General features: G+C 42.0%; 1 protein-coding gene across 1 annotated transcript in view; it reads right to left on the bottom strand.

The window, feature by feature from the left end:
• LOC134966067 (carcinoembryonic antigen-related cell adhesion molecule 8-like) overlaps positions 1 to 23,886 on the bottom strand; it is a 176,062-nt gene that overhangs the window by 11,973 nt on the left and 140,203 nt on the right. The window contains exon 5 of the mRNA XM_063942532.1: positions 11,050 to 11,111. Coding sequence (XP_063798602.1) covers positions 11,050 to 11,111 — 62 coding nt within the window. The remainder of the gene's footprint in view (positions 1 to 11,049; positions 11,112 to 23,886) is intronic.

Raw genomic sequence — 23,886 nt, 5'->3', positions numbered from 1 at the left:
TCAATATAAAATACTGTTACTTACATACAAGGCTATTAACCAAACTGCACCAACATACATCTCTTCACTCATCTCAAAATATCTCCCTACTCGACCTCTCCGCTCTGCACAAGAACTGTGTCTCTCATCCACACGTAGTACTTGTTCCCACTCAAAATGACAGAACTTTATCCGGGCTTCACCCACTCTGTAGAATGCCCTCAATAAGACTCACCTCTAGTCTCCAAACCTTTAAACGTTCCCTGAAAACTCATTTCTTCAGACAAGCTTATCAAATTCCGGACCCACCCACATAACCTTCAGTGCTTCCCTATCTAATTACATCCTCTCTGTACAGTCCTCATAACCTCACATATTTTGTCTTCCAACATTGCTGGGTGATCATATCATACAACCCATTAAGAACCTGGCAATCTGGTGGACCATTATGCAATATGTAGCATCTATCCTTGTGTATCAATGACTCTTTCCCTATAGATTGTAAGCTTGCAAGCAGGGCCATCCAACCTCTGTGTCTGTCTGTTTTTGCCCAGTTTTGTTCTATTACTATTGTTCTAATTGTAAAGCACAACGGAATATGCTGCGCTATATAAGAAACTGTTATTGATAATAATAATTGCCAAAACAGCCCAGGTTTAGGCTCGTAAAATGGCTAAACCCGGCCAAAGTGCTGTCGTAACATGAAATGTGGCATTTGGGCGCCCAAATGAGTCACTTTTCTCACATTTCAGCTTGCCAGCTTAGAAGGCTGCAAGCTAAAATGTGTCTCCCTGCTGCTCATTATGCACAAACAGCAACAATTGAATTGTTCTGTTGGGAAACATCTAGTGGTGGCCACAGGGAAAAATAACTGAATTCCCCCTTAGAGTTTAGAGACCCTGTGAAATCCCTGAGATACCTGCTACTAAATCATGCCGCTAACGCTTGTATATTTATTTACTTTATTATTTATTTATTAATTATTTATATAAGGGGTTATTCAGAAATGGGCGCAAATTTTGCTTCCGCAGCAAAATCTGCGTCCATACACTCACATGCTGGGGGCCGCCCTGCACAGGGCAAGGCCGCCCAGCATGTGTGGCACTGCCCTGCAATGTGTTCGTAATTTAACTGCAAATGCATCAAATAGAGGTCGAGCCCTGGCTGCGTAGTTAGGGGCACCACCACCATTTTTCCATATGCAGGAAATTCAGGCAACATTTCCCGACCTCCTCCCCACAACGCCGCATCACCGTCCCTGGACACCAATCGTCTGTCAATCATCATGCGATCACATTCATCAGGGTTATGATTGCATGGTGAAGGAGTGCGCATGCATACTGTGGCCAGTGTATATGCACAGACCCTATGGACGCATCCGCTGAAAGCACACTCAAAAACACTAGGGCTATTTTATTTTTTTGTAAGGAGCCAGTTAATCTAACATTATATTGTTGGATTGTGGGGGAAGCAAAGTACTGTACCACGTAAGCATGGAGAGATTATACAAACGTCACACAGATTGTTAAAAGTTACAGATGACCCAGGTGACAGTCTAAACCCAGATGATGTAGAAAGAGCCACGGGAACGATAGTCTTATGTGTTAAACAACACGTGTATTCTATCATACATAATAAAGTGTCTAATAAAGTGTCAGCTAAAGACATGCAGAAAGTACTGCAGGCAGCATATGGGGATGCGGGTCTGATGAGAAGAATTAATCTGAGGCATGTATTGTATAATCCCAAATTAAGTGAATGCACAAGAATGAGTGACTACATTGAAAAAATTATGTCCATATCCCAGCAGTTAGCATCTGTAGGAGTCCAAGTAAATGACAATGAGATTGCCATTGAAATGCTACAGAAAGTAACACTTGAGTTTGACTTTCTGATAGTGGCATTAGAAGCAAACACAGCCAAGTTAACAGCAGACACTGTCAAGAGAAACTGCTACATTTCAAACAACATGAGCCTACTGCATTACACACTAAAACTGAGACGCCAGAAAATTAAATTCAAAGTGTTATATTTGTCGCAAAATAGGTCAGAAAGCATTTGAACGTAAACTAAAGAATGAAAATGCTATGCAAAGTAAGAAGTACAACAACAAAGATGAGTTATCTTTGCGCATCACAGTCGCAAACAAATATTGTTGGTATATTGTCTCTGGTGCTATTGGAATCCCGACAGCCGGCATACCGACACTTATTCTCCCTCGTGGGGGTCCACAACCCCCCTGGAGGGATAACAAAATAGCCTAGCGCGCGTAGCGCGCCACCGCGGCCGCACCGTGGCCAGCACAGCGAGCCCGCAAGGGGCTCATTTGCGCTCATCATACTGTCAGTAAGCCAGCGGTCGGGCTCCCAGCGCCGGTATGCTGGTCGCCGGGAGCCCGACCGCCGGCTAACCATACTACACCCGGACATTTCAGCTACAATGAAGAGTAGTTCACTGCATTAGCCATGTGAGACTCTAAAAATTAAAGGATTTGGAAATGAAATGCTTACAGCAACAAAGTGCATTGCACAGAACAAGGGAAAGACTGTAATAAGAACATGTATCTAGTACAATCAATTATATGTCCTTGACACACAATAGAGTAGACCATGTGGAAAAGTTGTATAACAGGATATCAAAGCTATTGTCCATTTCCAAAATCAGCAAGTACAGCTGAAGAACCTTTGGAATTGGTGTATACAGATAAATGTGGTCTGATGGAAGTTAAATCGATAAACAGATACAGGTACTTCAAAATATTCAATAATGATTTCATGAGTAGGGCCAGATTTAAGCTTGTGGGGGCCTCTCAGAGCAAATAAGTTATGGGGGCCCCAACCAATAGACTATGAATCACCCACCAAAACATCTACCACCACCACTGCTGCTATAACCCTTGTTGGCAGCATCACAGCTTATTATATCATGTCAGTGACGCTGACGGCAGTTACCCCTCACTCACACACCTACCACCACCACTGTACACATTTCCAGTCTCAATTTTTGTTACTTAAACTATTTATCATCGAATGATTGCTTTCAGAATTAAACCCCTAATGCCCAGAGCCGGCCCTAACCAATATGATGCTCTAGGCAAGATTTTGGCTGGTGCCCCCTAGCACCATCGCTGGTTCCACCTCTGACCTTGCACCTCTTTCCCAGCACCATCACCCCTCACCCATAGCAGTCCTTATTTTGGTGTTTGTACCTCCTATACTTTAAATAGGAACAGCTCGCACATTTGGCGCACAGCCCAAAGGGGTGTGTTTTTGCTGGCAAGGGGCATGGCCACACAATAGTAACCCCAATTCTAATTACGCCACACAGTACTGCAGCTTTATTCACATTTGATCATGCGATAGTGTCCATAATTCATATTAAATCCCACAGTAGTATCACTTTACCTTATAAACATTACTCCTCACAGTAGAGCCCCTTATTCACATTACATCACACTGAATTGCTCCTTATTCACATTACAACACACCCTATTGCTCTTTATTCACATCAGACGACACAGTAGTGCCCTTTCTATACGCAAAGCCACATAGTAGAGCACCTTATACACATAATGCCACACATTAGTAATGCATTTATACACATAATTCCACACAGTAATGCCCTTTACACATATGAGACACCTTATAAACATAATGCGCATTACACATTATGACAACCTTTATTAATGCCCTTTTTCACATAGGCCCTCATTCCGAGTTGTTCGCTCTGTATTTTTCATCGCATCGCAGTGAAAATCCGCTTAGTACGCATGCGCAATGTTCGCACTGCGACTGCGCCAAGTAACTTTACTATGAAGAAAGTAATTTTACTCACGGCTTTTTCTTCGCTCCGGCGATCGTAATGTGATTGACAGGAAATGGGTGTTACTGGGCGGAAACACGGCGTTTCAGGGGCGTGTGGCTGAAAACGCTACCGTTTCCGGAAAAAACGCAGGAGTGGCCGGGGAAACGGTGGGAGTGCCTGGGCGAACGCTGGGTGTGTTTGTGACGTCAACCAGGAACGACAAGCACTGAACTGATCGCACAGGCAGAGTAAGTCTGGAGCTACTCTGAAACTGCTAAGTAGTTAGTAATCGCAATATTGCGAATACATCGGTCGCAATTTTAAGAAGCTAAGATTCACTCCCAGTAGGCGGCGGCTTAGCGTGTGTAACTCTGCTAAATTCGCCTTGCGACCGATCAACTCGGAATGAGGGCCAATGTACCTTACACATATGCCGCACATTATTAATGCCCTTATACACATAATGACACACATAGTGCCACCTACACATTTGCTGCACATTATAAGTGCCCCTTTACACATAATGACACACATACAGAAGTACCCTGTTACACATATGCCACACATTATTAATGCCCTTATACACATAATGACACACATAGTGCCCCTTACTCATATGTTGCACATTATTAATGCATTTTTACATGACACACATAATGCTCCTTACACATAATCTGAACACTACCTGCACAACCAACCCACTCACATGCACACAGCACTCACATTGCTACTAACACTGTGACCTCTGCCTCTGCTTGGATACAGATGTGTCCTCATAAATCTTGCCTCAATGCTAACATCGGGCACCTTTTTTTTATGAAAATGCATCTTATTTGCATTGCTATGTGGCTAGGATGCACAAGCAGCTTCTGTTGATTAAAATGATATGCAGCATGCCTATACACTGTGTGAGACTGTGTCTATATCTGCATATGAAATGCTACACATAGAATATAGGCATGCCGCATATCATTTTAATCAGCAGAAGCTGCTGATGCCCCTAGGCATATCATATGCCCTAGGCAATTGCCTAGTTTGCCTATGCTTATGGCCGGCTCTGCTAATGCCTGTGAAGATAAATAGGATGTGTAGCTATTGGATCCTATAAGTTTTATTTAACTTTAGCATCCAAAAAATGCATAGGGTGACATAAAATACAGTGTTCCATAGATGTCTTTATTTTGAGATTCTATGAAAAGAATCTACTTGATATGTTTTTCGATCAGAGAGCTAACCGCATACTAAAGAAGCATCCTCCGAAGACTGTCAGTTCACAGGTCTACTGGCTATCAACTATACAAATACACTAATTATTAACATTATTTTTACTAAAAACAATTTGAAAGAAAAGGGGTGTTTTAACATCCTTTTCACATTATTTTAGTTTCATTTAAATGTATTAAAGGGCTTTTGGAGCAGTTTTCATGCAGCAGCATAAGGCAATTTTCTCAATGATTACAAAAATGCCAGTGGCATTGCATGTAAAATGCAATGTAGTATAAACTGGCGCTTGTACTCATGACTGGCAGCATTAAACCTGGCAGCCTTGGCTCTGGCCTGACTCTTAACAGTCACAGTCCCACAAGATGATGACATCAAATTTCACAACACTAAACATCAATTGCCCATTGTGTACACGCCAGAACAGAATGGTGTGAGTGTGCAATTTGTACATTAGTGGAGGAAGCCATATTTATGCTGAAAGATGCAGGCCTAAAGAAGTGTTTTGGGCAGAGTCGTGCTCCCACAGTTGGCCTAATAGACAAAACACCAATAGAAGCATGGTCTTGAAGAAAACCAAGTGACAAACATGTCAGAGTTTTGGGTGTACTGCATATACACATATCTCTAAAAAATAATCATTCAATGTCTATGAAGTGTATCACGGTTGGATATTGGCAAGAGAGTAAAGGGTACATACTTTGAAATCCAAATACTAGAAAGCTTGTCATGTCAACAGATGTTATATTCCAAGAAACAGCACCACTTAAAAGCTAGATTTGAAAATGCAAAACAAGTATGTGTCACTGGGTGTGTCAGCAGCTGGAGCTATAGCTGAACCAGAAGCTATCAGTGTGGACATCCAACCACAGAAAGAAATTCTGCAAGATCAAAGTCTAAAGCCACCAAGGAGATACTGTTAGGAACTTGTTAATATTACCTCCTGTGAGCCTCAACATACTCAAGAGGCAAAGAAAAGAAATGACTGTTTTGAGAAGAAATTCAAAATAGGCAGAGACTTTGAGTTAGTTGAGTCTTGTAAGAAAGGAAGACGCCATCAATATGGACAGTGACAACAGTCGTGAGCTTGTGGAGAAAGTGTTAATGTGGTTCACATGGTCAGTGAGATTAATCTTGCTGATGTCCTTACCAAGAAATGTGTACTAGAATTACTTGAAATATTGATATATTCCTGCTAGTATAACCCTAACTTTTTTACAGGTTGTTGCAACAATGGAAGCATTTGACTTTACCAAGACGTTTGCACATCTTCCCATGGTGACAGAGTGATACTGAGGAACATGGATGTTTTCCAATTATTGTAACTCCAAGAGGCCCTGCAAAAGGCCTGAGATATCTGCTACCAGAGCATAATGCTACTGCTTGTACAGATGTAGGTACGTTCATCGTTGACGCAATGCAAACAAATGGGCATACACATCGTAGCAAGCTGTAGTGTACACCGTGCTGCAACTAGTCGCAGCCAGCGTTTGCTCCACATAAGTCTATGGCATTGCCCTATGGCCCTTGCATGCGCACTAGTCACAGGTGCATGTGCACTAGTCACGCCATCCATTGGTGAGTGTGGCTACATCTGTAAATGCACACCTACCCACATACATTACCAGCTGGTGCTCAAAATGTTCTGCTCAAACCTCGCTCAATTAATAAACCCTAATATTGGTTAAGTCCTGGGCTATTTGGTGCATTTGGTGGATCTGCTGGTGTATACTATTTATTCTACTTATTACCATTGCCACACATATCAAAACCAATCAGCTTCTAACTCATTTTTTTAATCAGTCTCTAAAATGACAGAAGCTAATTGGTTGGTACTTTATCTCTCTCCACGATTTGATAAATCTCTCTTAATATCCTATAACATACATTACAAGGTATAACATATTTATACATGCCAACATCTTGGCTTTAAAAATTAGGAGACTTGTCTGCTCTTCCGGGGTGCCGGGAGGATCACATGATATTCGGGAGTCTCCCAGCCATTCCAGGAGAGTAGACAAGTATGAATATATTATACATTATCATTAATAGGTAGGGTAAATTGGTACAATCTTACTCAGACATTCTCTTGTTTTAATATCATATTTTACACTGAACATTAATAATTAGTTATCATCAGTAAATTATTATGTTGCGGAAAGCTGTTTCTCCTGTTGGACAGCAGAAATCATTTTTGTCTTTCATTCCAAGGAACACAGCAAATAAAAAGCTGTGATAGGCCTATCTTGTCAGAGTGATCTGAAGAAGCACATCAATCGGCTTGCCTTTCACCGTAGCTGTATGACAGTGACATTAGGGATGGTTATCCTTTATACGTACATGTTTGTGCTTCAGCACTTGGGCAGCACCAATGTAAGATAGTAAGGTCCTCATTCAGACTTGCAGAGAAAGTGGCCGCATGGCATGCTTGAAAATAAAAGTGGATTTCCGTCTGCATTCTGTGTCAGTTGCATCTATGTGACTGCACCACCCAATTCAGGCACTTATGTATGTAGCCATCATTATTAACAGCGCACACTTGCACCAGCCCTATTCTTGGCGTAAGAGATACATCTGAAATCAAATGGATAAATGCATACGCTCGCTACAGAACAGTCCAAAATTCCATCTTTACGTCCTTGACACACCCTTTGATAATGTATACAATATGAGAACACCTGACTGCTGCCCAGACACACCCAATCTATATCACCCGTAATTGCTTTACATTACATATACACAGAGCCGGACATAGGCATAGGCAAACTAGGCAATTGCCTAGGGCATTTGATATGCCTAGGGGCATCATCAGCTTCTGCTGATTAAAATGATATGCGACATGCCTATATTCTGTATGTAGCATTTCATATGCAGATACAGCCACAGTCTCACACAGTATATAGGTATGCTGTATATCAGTTTAATCAGCAGATGCTGCTTGTGCATCCTAGACACATAGCAATGCAAATAAGATGCATTTTCATTAAAAAAAAAAGTGCCCGACGTAAGCATTGATGCAAGATTTGTGAGGACACATCTGTATCCAAGCAGAGGCAGAGGTCACAGTGTTAGTGGAAGTGTGAGTGCTGTGTGCATGTGAGTGGGTTGGTTGTGCAGTAGTGTTCAGAATATGTGTAAGGAGCATTATGTGTGTCATGTAAAAATGCATTAATAATGTGCAACATATGTGTAAAGGGCCACTATGCAGGGTTGGACTGGCCCACAGGGGAACAGGGGAAACCACCGGTGAGCCATACTGCCTGGGGACCCACCCCCTCCTCTAGGGATCATGTTCCAGACTGTGCTGTTACTAATCTAGTACATTATCTTGCATGCACTACAGTACTTACTGTATATACTTATCTAGGGGACCAACTCCTGCAAAATGGTTAGGCAAACCAATGTGGTGGCTGGCCACACCCCTAAACAGGGGCCCCTACCACCACATCCCCCCGGTGGGCACTACATGCCCCAGTCCGACACTGCCACTATGTGTGTCATTATGTGTATAAGGGCATTAATAATGTGCGGCAAATGTGTAGGGGGCACTATGTGTGTCATTATGTGTATAAGGGCAATAATAATGTGCGACATATGTGTAAGGGACATTATGTGTAAAAGGGCATTAATAAAGGCTGTCATTATTGTGTAAGGTGCATTATGTTTATAAGGACATTAATGTGTCTCATATGTGTAAGGGGCATTACTGTGTGGAATTGTGTATAAATGCATTACTAATGTGTGGCATTATGTGTATAAGGTGCTTTACTATGTGGCATTGCAAATAGAAAGGGCACTACTGTGTCGTCTAATGTGAATAAAGAGCAATAAGGTGTGGTGTAATGTGAATAAGGAGCTATTCAGTGTGAATGTAATGTGAATAAGGGGCTCTACTGTGAGGAGTAACGTTTATTAAGCAAAGTGATACTACTGTGGGATGTAATATGAATTATGGACACTATCGCAAGATAAAATGTGAATAAATTTGCAGTACTGTGTGGCGTAATTGGAATTGGGGTTACTATTGTGTGGCCATGTCCCTTCCCAGCAAGAAGATGCCCCTTTTTGGGCTGTGCGTCAAATGTGCGAACTGTTCCTATTTAAAATATAGGGGGTACAAGGACTGCTATGGGTGAGGGGTAATGTTGCTGGGAAAGAGGTGCAAGGTCAGAGGCAGAACCAGCGGTGGTGCTAGGGGGCACGTGCCAAAATCTTGCCTAGGGCATCATATTGGTTAGGGCCGGCTCTGCATATACAGGTGTTGATACATGCCCTGCTGGCTAAATATTAGATCTGTCCGCAGAGGAGTTTCTATGCAACTCGGAATCAGGCCCTAAGTGGCCACCATGTAATGATGAGAATTGGGTGTGTCAATCAACATGTGTGTTTCTATTTTTTTTAATTCTTTTTTGGAACACACTATGTACAGTAAGAAGATTTTCTTCTCTATTTACATGTGTAATACGATGGTCTACACGGGCCTGAAGGAGTTCTTATTTTTGTTATCTGCTTTGAAAGTAAATGTGTGTATTTTGTAGCCAGTGATTTATGTAGGTTTATGGAGCCAAATGTTTCATTGAGCCCTAGCTGTCAGGTGAGAGATGTTGAAAGAGGAGTGCGCTACTGTGCAGAATCCAGTCTTACTGTTCTCCTGGGAGGCTTCGTGCCCTTACCCAAGATGGCCACCAAGATCTCTACTGAGCAGGTGCAAGGGCCATCTTGACTGTGTGAGACTGTGTAGAGTCACATGGGGGAAGAAGGAAGTTTCCTGCTTAACTTCTATGAGAGACCTGGCTTATACCTGCTATAAAGCTGTTCCAGCATCCCTGCACCACTACCTGTTTGCAGTATACACACACTGGCTGGTGATCTGTATGAAACCCTGCTACACTCTAGCTCCGCTCCATCACCAATGTACATGTAACAGTGAGTACGGCTGTACATGCTATCTATCAATAAACCAACACAACTGGTTAAGTATATGGGCTGTTCATAGTTTGAGCCATCCACTTGTGTGTACCTATAGAACTTGAATATCAATACATTCACACAAATTTCTAACAAAAGAAACAAAAGCATACAAGGGTTACACCTGGAGATCTGAACTCTGTTAGCCTTTTGGGGTCACCAAGGTTTATTCTGTTCATCTTTCTCATCTCTACTAGGAGCCAAGTAATCTAACTACAAATCTACAGTATCCATGTGGAAAACTACAAGAATTATCTAAAATCACCAGTGTGTTTAAGGATAATTTATGATTTTGGATTCTCATAAGAGCCTGTGTGTTACTATTAGTGTATTTCGATTTGACCCATCTGGTCTGCTTTGCATATAATTATTGGACAAGGATTATAAAGTGGATGATGTCTGTGCTCTTCAAATACATTCCCTAAATTGATTTTTAGGTCATTGCAACTGTGACATTGACAAGATGTGCTACATGATGAATATCGCAGTGATGCCATATTATGATGTCGGAAAATTTTGTGACTCCACACTGCCACGCCATCATTTAAAAACAGAAAGGGTGGAATCTCGACCAGATCAGTTGAACGTGAACGTTATAGAGGCTTGGGGGAAGCACTTAACAATAATGACAATAAAATGCATTTCAGAGTTAATATCTCCAATGCATAATCAGGATATATATATATATATATATATATATAACAAAGAGCAATACACTTCCCGTTCTGCTTGCCAATCACCAATATTTTGTATCACAGAAGGAGTAAAGAGCTTTAATAAATTGACATTTGCATTAAAATATGTTGATTTCATAGACTACATTTAGGGGTTATTTCAATTAGAGGCAATGTTCTCATGCCATCAAGTAATTGTGGCTATATGCTGCACTTCCGGTATCACCGGATTTGCACATTTTTGTTTGCAGCCCCATAGACGCTGTGTGGCAGGTGAGCTCTGTTGCCTTTTCCTCCGTTTATAATGACATTTCCACGGCACCTTGCCCCCTTTGTCCATAATAGAATTGACCCCATGAGGTTTTCAGATGTGAATTTTGGGATTCATTGGTTGCCTACTCACCACTGTAGGAGCCTGTACATTGTAATACTCAGAGGGCGATTCTTGCTTCTCATTTGATGTTTCTGTTGGTTAATAAAAAATACTCAGATGCATTTACATTGATAGTAATCAAGGGAATTCCAGTTTATAGAGACGTACTGATGCTACGTTTGCTGGCAAAAGATTGTAAAATAATGTTTTTTTGCATTTCAGAAAGATCTCTGTAACAGCACCAATTTGTGGATGTCAGTGAGTGGATCATACCTGGTTTTGGTCTAGATCCTCCTCTTCTAGGCTCCTTGTACCATGGCAAAGGGACAGAAGACCCCCCAGAACCCAGTACAGTAAAGACACAGTTTGTAGGTGACGCCAAGGTTTAGGTGCAGGAGCACCTCATCACACACATACTGAATAAAACCAAGATTAGAACATACAAATGTATCGCAACAAAACAAATATAATGGCTTGTATTTAACCTTAAAATATATGTTTCTCAATAATTACTTTAAACGAGTTCTAATTATTGTGCATGCGGCCCTCAATCATGGAAACTATCACATCAGCAATATGGGCATCAGATTACCGTACTTACAAAATTATCATTAATGGTTAAATAAACTACTTTCCAATAATAATAACTCACAAATGTACAATGTCCCTTTTGTGCGACTTTACATAATGCCTCTTTTCTTTGCTAATCAGTACATTGGAGCTCATTCTTTAAGAATACCTTGGAATTTAGTATAAATGAAATCTTTAAAGTGACTTAGGAAATGCTTTTTCAGATAACATATAGATGCCCCATTAATACCGGAACTAGCCAAAAGGTGGGGGTATTGTAGCAGAAACAGTGTCTGTGAGTGCTGTGCAGTGTTAATAGTTCCAGATAAACCATTCCTGAGCTTGTCACTTTTACCAGCAGGACTCCCTTTAATCTCTTGGTGTTGCCAGCTGTCTCTTCCTGGGCTTCACTGTGATCACTGTTAGGGCTGCTGCTAGGATGTCGCTAACATTACTGCCACTAGGGAGCCCAATCCCAGGCCTTTTTTTCAATCCTGGGTATCGGGACTGATAAATGATCATTCCTGGGATACCCGGGATTATGTTGAAGATTTTAAAATTAAAATCTTCAGTGCCCCCCCTTCCCGGACCCGCCCGGCCCACAGAACTACTCACCAACCTCTGATAGTGCGGGTTTACTTGCTTAAGGCGGTGCGTGGCAAAGTGCGGTCAGGGCAGCGTGTGCGGCTGGCATCAGACTGCGCATCTTGACCTCTGACTTCACGTTACGCTGTGCAGACACAGCCGTGGGCAGGGGGAGACGGGAGAATAGAGCTGGGCAATGTCTGACCCACTGCCTGGCATTGAAAATACAAGGGGGCTTTCTAATCCTGAAATCCCCGGGATTGGAAGTTCCAATCCTGGGATTGAATCCCAGCCAATTTTAGGCCTCCGCCGTTCTCTCCCTTTATCTCCTTTGGATAGGAAGGACCTGTGGCTTTCACTGCTTCCACTAAGGGATCTCCAGCTGCCAGTGCCTACAGCCCACATCTCAACTGTACATCACCCTACAGCACAGCCTTCAATCACCGGTGGTCCTTCTCTCCAGGCTGCCAGTCATATTCTGAGAGCTATGCTGTCCATGGATGCAGCTCTCTGCATTGGGCATATTGATCATTGAAAGCTGTCTTTGCCTGCCTCCAATGATCAAGATGTGTGTAGGGACAGAACAGGTCAGGTCTCTGACTGCTCTGGGCACCACCCCAGTCCCGTCACCTGCCATCCATGCTATAGGGGTATGTGCATACACAAGCAAGGTGTTTTTGTGCATGTGCAAATCATTTGACTAGTTTTCTCCATCAAATTCTTTTGATGCAATGGTTACTTACCATAGCATCGAAAGTTTTGATGGTGGAAGCCCAGTCATCATTTGATGGTGGGCTACTGATGTCCCTCCCTATCCCTGCCACCCACTTCCTGGACTGCTGGAACATCTCATTATTCACTGTCCCAGTCATCCCCATGCAGTACACGTGCAGACTTGGCTCAGATAACATCTGCAGTCCCTGAGGAAACCCATCACATGGGGCAGTATGTAAAAAAGGGTCCTTGTGGGGTATCTCATATATATCCCAGAAACAATATCTGTTCTAAAAGTTTAAATGCAGCAAATATAAAACTAGAAAATATTGGAACATTGAACCACGGGGTGACAATTTCTTCTTTAATTCTACACCAAGCACCAGGTTCTACATCAATTCTACACCAATTCCAGGTCAGGCCAGCATCAAGTACAGTACATCTGAAACTTCCAGTATTCCTCTGTCTGTGTAACTTCTGGCACCTGCGATTCCTTACAAACTGTCACATGATGAAAAGCTACTGAAGTTGAGAGATAACTCAGTGTGATTAATGAAACACATGAAACAGAGAAATTCATTGGTGTGTTTCCAATCGATGCCCAACACCCGCAAAGTTCCTGCTCTGTAAACAAACACTTATAATGTACTGTATATACTGAAAATATAATAATATGCACACAGATACCAAACAGTTATTTTCTATTCTCATTACACAGTGTTATTAATTATTATCATCCAATGACATATTTTACACGTCTCTCCCATTACCTCTCTGTTCCTCTCTCACAGGAAGGACACATTTCTTATACAGTATACTACACCATATTCACCAATGTTATTATACATGTCTCCCCCCATTACCTCTCTGCTCCTCTCTCACAGGAAGGACACATCTCTTATACAGTATACTACACCATATTCACCAATGTTATTATACACGTCTCCCCCCATTACCTCTCTGCTCCTCTCTCACAGGAAGGACACATCTCTTATACAGTATACTACACCATATTCACCATTGTTATTATACACGTCTCTCCCATTACCTCTCTGCTCCTCTCTCACAGGAAGGACACATCTCTTATACAGTATACTACACCATATTCACCAATGTTATTATACACGTCTCCCCCCATTACCTCTCTGCTCCTCTCTCACAGGAAGGACACATCTCTTATACAGTATACTACACCATATTCACCAATGTTATTATACATGTCTCTCCCATTACCTCTCTGCTCCTCTGTCACAGGAAGGACACATCTCTTATACAGTATACTACACCATATTCACCAATGTTATTATTATACATGTCTCTCCCATTACCTCTCTGCTCCTCTGTCACAGGAAGGACACATCTCTTATACAGTATACTACACCATATTCACCAATGTTATTATACATGTCTCTCCCATTACCTCTCTGCTCCTCTCTCACAGGAAGGACACATCTCTTATACAGTATACTACACCATATTCACCAATGTTATTATACACGTCTCCCCCCATTACCTCTCTGCTCCTCTCTCACAGGAAGGACACATCTCTTATACAGTATACTACCCCATATTCACCAATGTTATTATACATGTCTCTCCCATTACCTCTCTGCTCCTCTCTCACAGGAAGGACACATCTCTTATACAGTATACTACACCATATTCACCATTGTTATTAAACACGTCTCTCCCATTACCTCTCTGCTCCTCTCTCACAGGAAGGACACATCTCTTATACAGTATACTACACCAAGGCCCTCATTCCGAGTTGTTCGCTCGGTATTTTTCATCGCATCGCAGTGAAAATCCGCTTAGTACGCATGCGCAATGTTCGCACTGCGACTGCGCCAAGTAACTTTACTATGATGAAAGTAATTTTACTCACGGCTTTTTCTTCGCTCCGGCGATCGTAATGTGATTGACAGGAAATGGGTGTTACTGGGCGGAAACACGGCGTTTCAGGGGCGTGTGGCTGAAAACGCTACCGTTTCCGGAAAAAACGCAGGAGTGGCCGGGGAAACGGTGGGAGTGCCTGGGCGAACGCTGGGTGTGTTTGTGACGTCAACCAGGAACGACAAGCACTGAACTGATCGCACAGGCAGAGTAAGTCTGGAGCTACTCTGAAACTGCTAAGTAGTTAGTAATCGCAATATTGCGAATACATCGGTCGCAATTTTAAGAAGCTAAGATTCACTCCCAGTAGGCGGCGGCTTAGCGTGTGTAACTCTGCTAAATTCGCCTTGCGACCGATCAACTCGGAATGAGGGCCCATATTCACCAATGTTATTATACACGTCTCTCCCATTACCTCTCTGCTCCTCTCTCACAGGAAGGACACATCTCTTATACAGTATACTACACCATGTTCACCAATGTTATTATACATGTCTCTCCCATCACCTCTCTGCTCCTCTCTCACAGGAAGGACACATCTCTTATACAGTATCTACACCATATTCACCAATGTTATTATACACGTCTCTCCCATTACCTCTCTGTTCCTCTCTCACAGGAAGGACACATCTCTTATACAGTATACTACACCATATTCACCAATGTTATTATACATGTCTCTCCCATCACCTCTCTGCTCCTCTCTCACAGGAAGGACACATCTCTTATACAGTATACTACACCATATTCACCAATGTTATTATACACGTCTCCCCCATTACCTCTCTGCTCCTCTCTCACAGGAAGGACACATCTCTTATACAGTATACTACACCATATTCACCAATGTTATTATACATGTCTCCCCATTACCTCTCTGCTCCTCTCTCACAGGAAGGACACATCTCTTATACAGTATACTACACCATATTCACCAATGTTATTATACACGTCTCTCCCATTACCTCTCTGCTCCTCTCTCACAGGAAGGACACATCTCTTATACAGTATACTACACCATATTCACCAATGTTATTGTACACGTCTCTCCCATCACCTCTCTGCTCCTCTCACAGGAAGGACACATCTCTTATACAGTATACTACACCATATTCACCAGTTATTATACACGTCTCTCCCATTACCTCTCTGCTCCTCTCTCACAGGAAGGACACATCTCTTATACAGTATACTACACCATATTCACCAATGTTATTATACACGTCTCTCCCATTACCTCTCTGCTCCTCTCTCACAGGAAGGATACATCTCTTATACAGTATACTACACCATATTCACCAATGTTATTATACATGTCTCTCCCATTACCTCTCTGCTCCTCTCTCACAGGAAGGACACATCTCTTATACAGTATACTACACCATATTCACCAATGTTATTATACATGTCTCCCCCATTACCTCTCTGCTCCTCTCTCACAGGAAGGACACATCTCTTATACAGTATACTACACCATATTCACCAATGTTATTATACATGTCTCCCCCATTACCTCTCTGCTCCTCTCTCACAGGAAGGACAAATCTCATACAGTATACTACACCATATTCACCAATGTTATTATACACGTCTCTCCCCATTACCTCTCTGCTCCTCTCTCACAGGAAGGACACATCTCTTATATAGTATACTACACCATATTCACCAATGTTATTATACACGTCTCTCCCATCACCTCTCTGCTCCTCTCTCACAGGAAGGACACATCTCTTATACAGTATACTACACCATATTCACCAATGTTATTGTACACGTCTCCCCCATTACCTCTCTGCTCCTCTGTCACAGGAAGGACACATCTCTTATACAGTATACTACACCATATTCACCAATGTTATTATACATGTCTCTCCCATTACCTCTCTGCTCCTCTCTCACAGGAAGGACACATCTCTTATACAGTATACTACACCATATTCACCAATGTTTTTATACATGTCTCCCCCATTACCTCTCTGCTCCTCTCTCACAGGAAGGACACATCTCTTATACAGTATACTACACCATATTCACCAATGTTATTATACACGTCTCCCCCATTACCTCTCTGCTCCTCTCTCACAGGAAGGACACATCTCTTATACAGTATACTACACCATATTCGCCAATGTTATTATACACGTCTCCCCCATTACCTCTCTGCTCTTCTCTCACAGGAAGGACACATCTCTTATACAGTATACTACACCATATTCACCAATGTTATTATACACGTCTCTCCCCATTACCTCTCTGCTCCTCTCTCACAGGAAGGACACATCTCTTATACAGTATACTACCCCATATTCACCAATGTTATTATACACGTCTCCCCCATTACCTCTCTGCTCCTCTCTCACAGGAAGGACACATCTTTTATACAGTATACTACCCCATATTCACCAATGTTATTATACACGTCTCTCCCATTACCTCTCTGCTCCTCTCTCACAGGAAGGACACATCTCTTATACAGTATACTACACCATATTCACCAATGTTATTATACACGTCTCTCCCATTACCTCTCTGCTCCTCTCTCACAGGAAGGACACATCTCTTATACAGTATACTACACCATATTCACCAATGTTATTATACATGTCTCCCACATTACCTCTCTGCTCCTCTCTCACAGGAAGGACACATCTCTTATACAGTATACTACCCCATATTCACCAATGTTATTATACACATCTCTCCCATTACCTCTCTGCTCCTCTCTCACAGGAAGGACACATCTCTTATACAGTATACTACACCATATTCACCAATGTTATTATACATGTCTCTCCCATTACCTCTCTGCTCCTCTGTCACAGGAAGGACACATCTCTTATACAGTATACTACACCATATTCACCAATGTTATTATACACGTCTCTCCCATTACCTCTCTGCTCCTCTCTCACAGGAAGGACACATCTCTTATACAGTATACTACACCATATTCACCAATGTTATTATACACGTCTCTCCCATTACCTCTCTGCTCCTCTCTCACAGGAAGGACACATCTCTTATACAGTATACTACACCATATTCACCAATGTTATTATACACGTCTCCCCCATTACCTCTCTGCTCCTCTCTCACAGGAAGGACACATCTCTTATACAGTATACTACCCCATATCCACCAATGTTATTATACACGTCTCCCCCCATTACCTCTCTGCTCCTCTCTCACAGGAAGGACACATCTCTTATACAGTATACTACCCCATATCCACCAATGTTATTATACACGTCTCCCCCCATTACCTCTCTGCTCCTCTGTCACAGGAAGGACACATCTCTTATACAGTATACTACACCATATTCACCAATGTTATTATACACGTCTCTCCCATTACCTCTCTGCTCCTCTCTCACAGGAAGGACACATCTCTTATACAGTATACTACACCATATTCACCAATGTTATTATACACGTCTCTCCCATTACCTCTCTGCTCCTCTCTCACAGGAAGGACACATCTCTTATACAGTATACTACACCATATTCACCAATGTTATCATACCCTCCAACTGTACCTTTTTAATAGGTACAGTACCTTTTTTTCATGGTCTGTACCGATTTTTGCCTCTCCAAACTTCCATTGAAAGTATAGGAAAAGGGGCATGGCCACGCCCCCTTTACACGCGGCCACGCCCCTTTTCCAGATTTGTACCGATTTTTCTGTGTAAAATGTTGGAGGGTATGTGTTATTATACATGTCTCTCCCATTACCTCTCTGCTCCTCTGTCACAGGAAGGACACATCTCTTATATAGTATTCTACACCATATTCACCAATGTTATTATACACGTCTCTCCCATTACCTCTCTGCTCCTCTCTCACAGGAAGGACACATCTCTTATATAGTATACTACACCATATTCACCAATGTTATTATACACGTCTCTCCCATCACCTCTCTGCTCCTCTGTCACAGGAAGGACACATCTCTTATACAGTATACTACACCATATTCACCAATGTTATTATACACGTCTCCCCCATTACCTCTCTGCTCCTCTCTCACAGGAAGGACACATCTCTTATACAGTATACTACACCATATTCACCAATGTTATTATACACGTCTCTCCCATTACCTCTCTGCTCCTCTCTCACAGGAAGGACACATCTCTTATACAGTATACTACACCATATTCACCAATGTTATTATACATGTCTCCCCCATTACCTCTCTGTTCCTCTCTCACAGGAAGGACACATCTCTTATACAGTATACTACACCATATTCACCAATGTTATTATACATGTCTCCCCCATTACCTCTCTGCTCCTCTCTCACAGGAAGGACACATCTCTTATACAGTATAAAACACCATATTCACCAATGTTATTATACACGTCTCTCCCATTACCTCTCTGCTCCTCTCGCACAGGAAGGACACATCTCTTATACAGTATACTACACCATATTCACCAATGTTATTATACACGTCTCCCCCCATTACCTCTCTGCTCCTCTCTCACAGGAAGGACACATCTCTTATACAGTATACTACACCATATTCACCAATGTTATTATACATGTCTCTCCCATTACCTCTCTGCTCCTCTGTCACAGGAAGGACACATCTCTTATACAGTATACTACACCATATTCACCAATGTTATTATACACGTCTCTACCATTACCTCTCTGCTCCTCTCTCACAGGAAGGACACATCTCTTATACAGTATACTACACCATATTCACCAATGTTATTATACATGTCTCTCCCATTACCTCTCTGCTCCTCTCTCACAGGAAGGACACATCTCTTATACAGTATACTACACCATATTCACCAATGTTATTATACATGTCTCTCCCATCACCTCTCTGCTCCTCTCTCACAGGAAGGACACATCTCTTATACAGTATACTACACCATATTCACCAATGTTATTATACATGTCTCTCCCATTACCTCTCTGCTCCTCTCTCACAGGAAGGACACATCTCTTATACAGTATACTACACCATATTCACCAATGTTATTATACATGTCTCTCCCATTACCTCTCTGCTCCTCTCTCACAGGAAGGACACATCTCTTATACAGTATACTACACCATATTCACCAATGTTATTATACATGTCTCTCCCATCACCTCTCTGCTCCTCTCTCACAGGAAGGACACATCTCTTATACAGTATACTACACCATATTCACCAATGTTATTATACACGTCTCTCCCATTACCTCTCTGCTCCTCTCTCACAGGAAGGACACATCTCTTATACAGTATACTACACCATATTCACCAATGTTATGATACATGTCTCCCCCATTACCTCTCTGCTCCTCTCTCACAGGAAGGACACATCTCTTATATAGTATACTACACCATATTCACCAATGTTATTATACATGTCTCTCCCATTACCTCTCTGCTCCTCTGTCACAGGAAGGACACATCTCTTATACAGTATACTACACCATATTCACCAATGTTATTATACACGTCTCCCCCATTACCTCTCTGCTCCTCTCTCACAGGAAGGACACATCTCTTATACAGTATACTACACCATATTCACCAATGTTATTATACATGTCTCTCCCATTACCTCTCTGCTCCTCTCTCACAGGAAGGACACATCTCTTATACAGTATACTACACCATATTCACCAATGTTATTATACACGTCTCCCCCCATTACCTCTCTGCTCCTCTCTCACAGGAAGGACACATCTCTTATACAGTATACTACCCCATATTCACCAATGTTATTATACATGTCTCTCCCATTACCTCTCTGCTCCTCTCTCACAGGAAGGACACATCTCTTATACAGTATACTACACCATATTCACCATTGTTATTATACATGTCTCTCCCATTACCTCTCTGTTCCTCTCTCACAGGAAGGACACATCTCTTATACAGTATACTATCCCATATTCACCAATGTTATTATACATGTCTCTCCCATTACCTCTCTGCTCCTCTCTCACAGGAAGGACACATCTCTTATACAGTATACTACACCATATTCACCATTGTTATTAAACACGTCTCTCCCATTACCTCTCTGCTCCTCTCTCACAGGAAGGACACATCTCTTATACAGTATACTACACCATATTCACCAATGTTATTATACACGTCTCTCCCATTACCTCTCTGCTCCTCTCTCACAGGAAGGACACATCTCTTATACAGTATACTACACCATGTTCACCAATGTTATTATACATGTCTCTCCCATCACCTCTCTGCTCCTCTCTCACAGGAAGGACACATCTCTTATACAGTATCTACACCATATTCACCAATGTTATTATACACGTCTCTCCCATTACCTCTCTGTTCCTCTCTCACAGGAAGGACACATCTCTTATACAGTATACTACACCATATTCACCAATGTTATTATACATGTCTCTCCCATCACCTCTCTGCTCCTCTCTCACAGGAAGGACACATCTCTTATACAGTATACTACACCATATTCACCAATGTTATTATACACGTCTCCCCCATTACCTCTCTGCTCCTCTCTCACAGGAAGGACACATCTCTTATACAGTATACTACACCATATTCACCAATGTTATTATACATGTCTCCCCATTACCTCTCTGCTCCTCTCTCACAGGAAGGACACATCTCTTATACAGTATACTACACCATATTCACCAATGTTATTATACACGTCTCTCCCATTACCTCTCTGCTCCTCTCTCACAGGAAGGACACATCTCTTATACAGTATACTACACCATATTCACCAATGTTATTGTACACGTCTCTCCCATCACCTCTCTGCTCCTCTCACAGGAAGGACACATCTCTTATACAGTATACTACACCATATTCACCAATGTTATTATACATGTCTCTCCCATTACCTCTCTGCTCCTCTGTCACAGGAAGGACACATCTCTTATACAGTATACTACACCATATTCACCAATGTTATTATACACGTCTCTCCCATTACCTCTCTGCTCCTCTCTCACAGGAAGGACACATCTCTTATACAGTATACTACACCATATTCACCAATGTTATTATACACGTCTCTCCCATTACCTCTCTGCTCCTCTCTCACAGGAAGGACACATCTCTTATACAGTATACTACACCATATTCACCAATGTTATTATACACGTCTCCCCCATTACCTCTCTGCTCCTCTCTCACAGGAAGGACACATCTCTTATACAGTATACTACCCCATATCCACCAATGTTATTATACACGTCTCCCCCCATTACCTCTCTGCTCCTCTCTCACAGGAAGGACACATCTCTTATACAGTATACTACCCCATATCCACCAATGTTATTATACACGTCTCCCCCCATTACCTCTCTGCTCCTCTGTCACAGGAAGGACACATCTCTTATACAGTATACTACACCATATTCACCAATGTTATTATACACGTCTCTCCCATTACCTCTCTGCTCCTCTCTCACAGGAAGGACACATCTCTTATACAGTATACTACACCATATTCACCAATGTTATTATACACGTCTCTCCCATTACCTCTCTGCTCCTCTCTCACAGGAAGGACACATCTCTTATACAGTATACTACACCATATTCACCAATGTTATCATACCCTCCAACTGTACCTTTTTAATAGGTACAGTACCTTTTTTTCATGGTCTGTACCGATTTTTGCCTCTCCAAACTTCCATTGAAAGTATAGGAAAAGGGGCATGGCCACGCCCCCTTTACACGCGGCCACGCCCCTTTTCCAGATTTGTACCGATTTTTCTGTGTAAAATGTTGGAGGGTATGTGTTATTATACATGTCTCTCCCATTACCTCTCTGCTCCTCTGTCACAGGAAGGACACATCTCTTATATAGTATTCTACACCATATTCACCAATGTTATTATACACGTCTCTCCCATTACCTCTCTGCTCCTCTCTCACAGGAAGGACACATCTCTTATATAGTATACTACACCATATTCACCAATGTTATTATACACGTCTCTCCCATCACCTCTCTGCTCCTCTGTCACAGGAAGGACACATCTCTTATACAGTATACTACACCATATTCACCAATGTTATTATACACGTCTCCCCCATTACCTCTCTGCTCCTCTCTCACAGGAAGGACACATCTCTTATACAGTATACTACACCATATTCACCAATGTTATTATACACGTCTCTCCCATTACCTCTCTGCTCCTCTCTCACAGGAAGGACACATCTCTTATACAGTATACTACACCATATTCACCAATGTTATTATACATGTCTCCCCCATTACCTCTCTGTTCCTCTCTCACAGGAAGGACACATCTCTTATACAGTATACTACACCATATTCACCAATGTTATTATACATGTCTCCCCCATTACCTCTCTGCTCCTCTCTCACAGGAAGGACACATCTCTTATACAGTATAAAACACCATATTCACCAATGTTATTATACACGTCTCTCCCATTACCTCTCTGCTCCTCTCGCACAGGAAGGACACATCTCTTATACAGTATACTACACCATATTCACCAATGTTATTATACACGTCTCCCCCCATTACCTCTCTGCTCCTCTCTCACAGGAAGGACACATCTCTTATACAGTATACTACACCATATTCACCAATGTTATTATACATGTCTCTCCCATTACCTCTCTGCTCCTCTGTCACAGGAAGGACACATCTCTTATACAGTATACTACACCATATTCACCAATGTTATTATACACGTCTCTACCATTACCTCTCTGCTCCTCTCTCACAGGAAGGACACATCTCTTATACAGTATACTACACCATATTCACCAATGTTATTATACATGTCTCTCCCATTACCTCTCTGCTCCTCTCTCACAGGAAGGACACATCTCTTATACAGTATACTACACCATATTCACCAATGTTATTATACATGTCTCTCCCATCACCTCTCTGCTCCTCTCTCACAGGAAGGACACATCTCTTATACAGTATACTACACCATATTCACCAATGTTATTATACATGTCTCTCCCATTACCTCTCTGCTCCTCTCTCACAGGAAGGACACATCTCTTATACAGTATACTACACCATATTCACCAATGTTATTATACATGTCTCTCCCATTACCTCTCTGCTCCTCTCTCACAGGAAGGA

The sequence above is a fragment of the Pseudophryne corroboree genome, chromosome 10, assembly GCF_028390025.1.
Source record: "Pseudophryne corroboree isolate aPseCor3 chromosome 10, aPseCor3.hap2, whole genome shotgun sequence".
In the NCBI taxonomy this organism is placed as follows: Eukaryota; Metazoa; Chordata; class Amphibia; order Anura; family Myobatrachidae; genus Pseudophryne; species Pseudophryne corroboree.
Note: the sequence above shows the minus strand (reverse complement) of the source record. Positions and strands in the feature narration are given on the sequence as shown.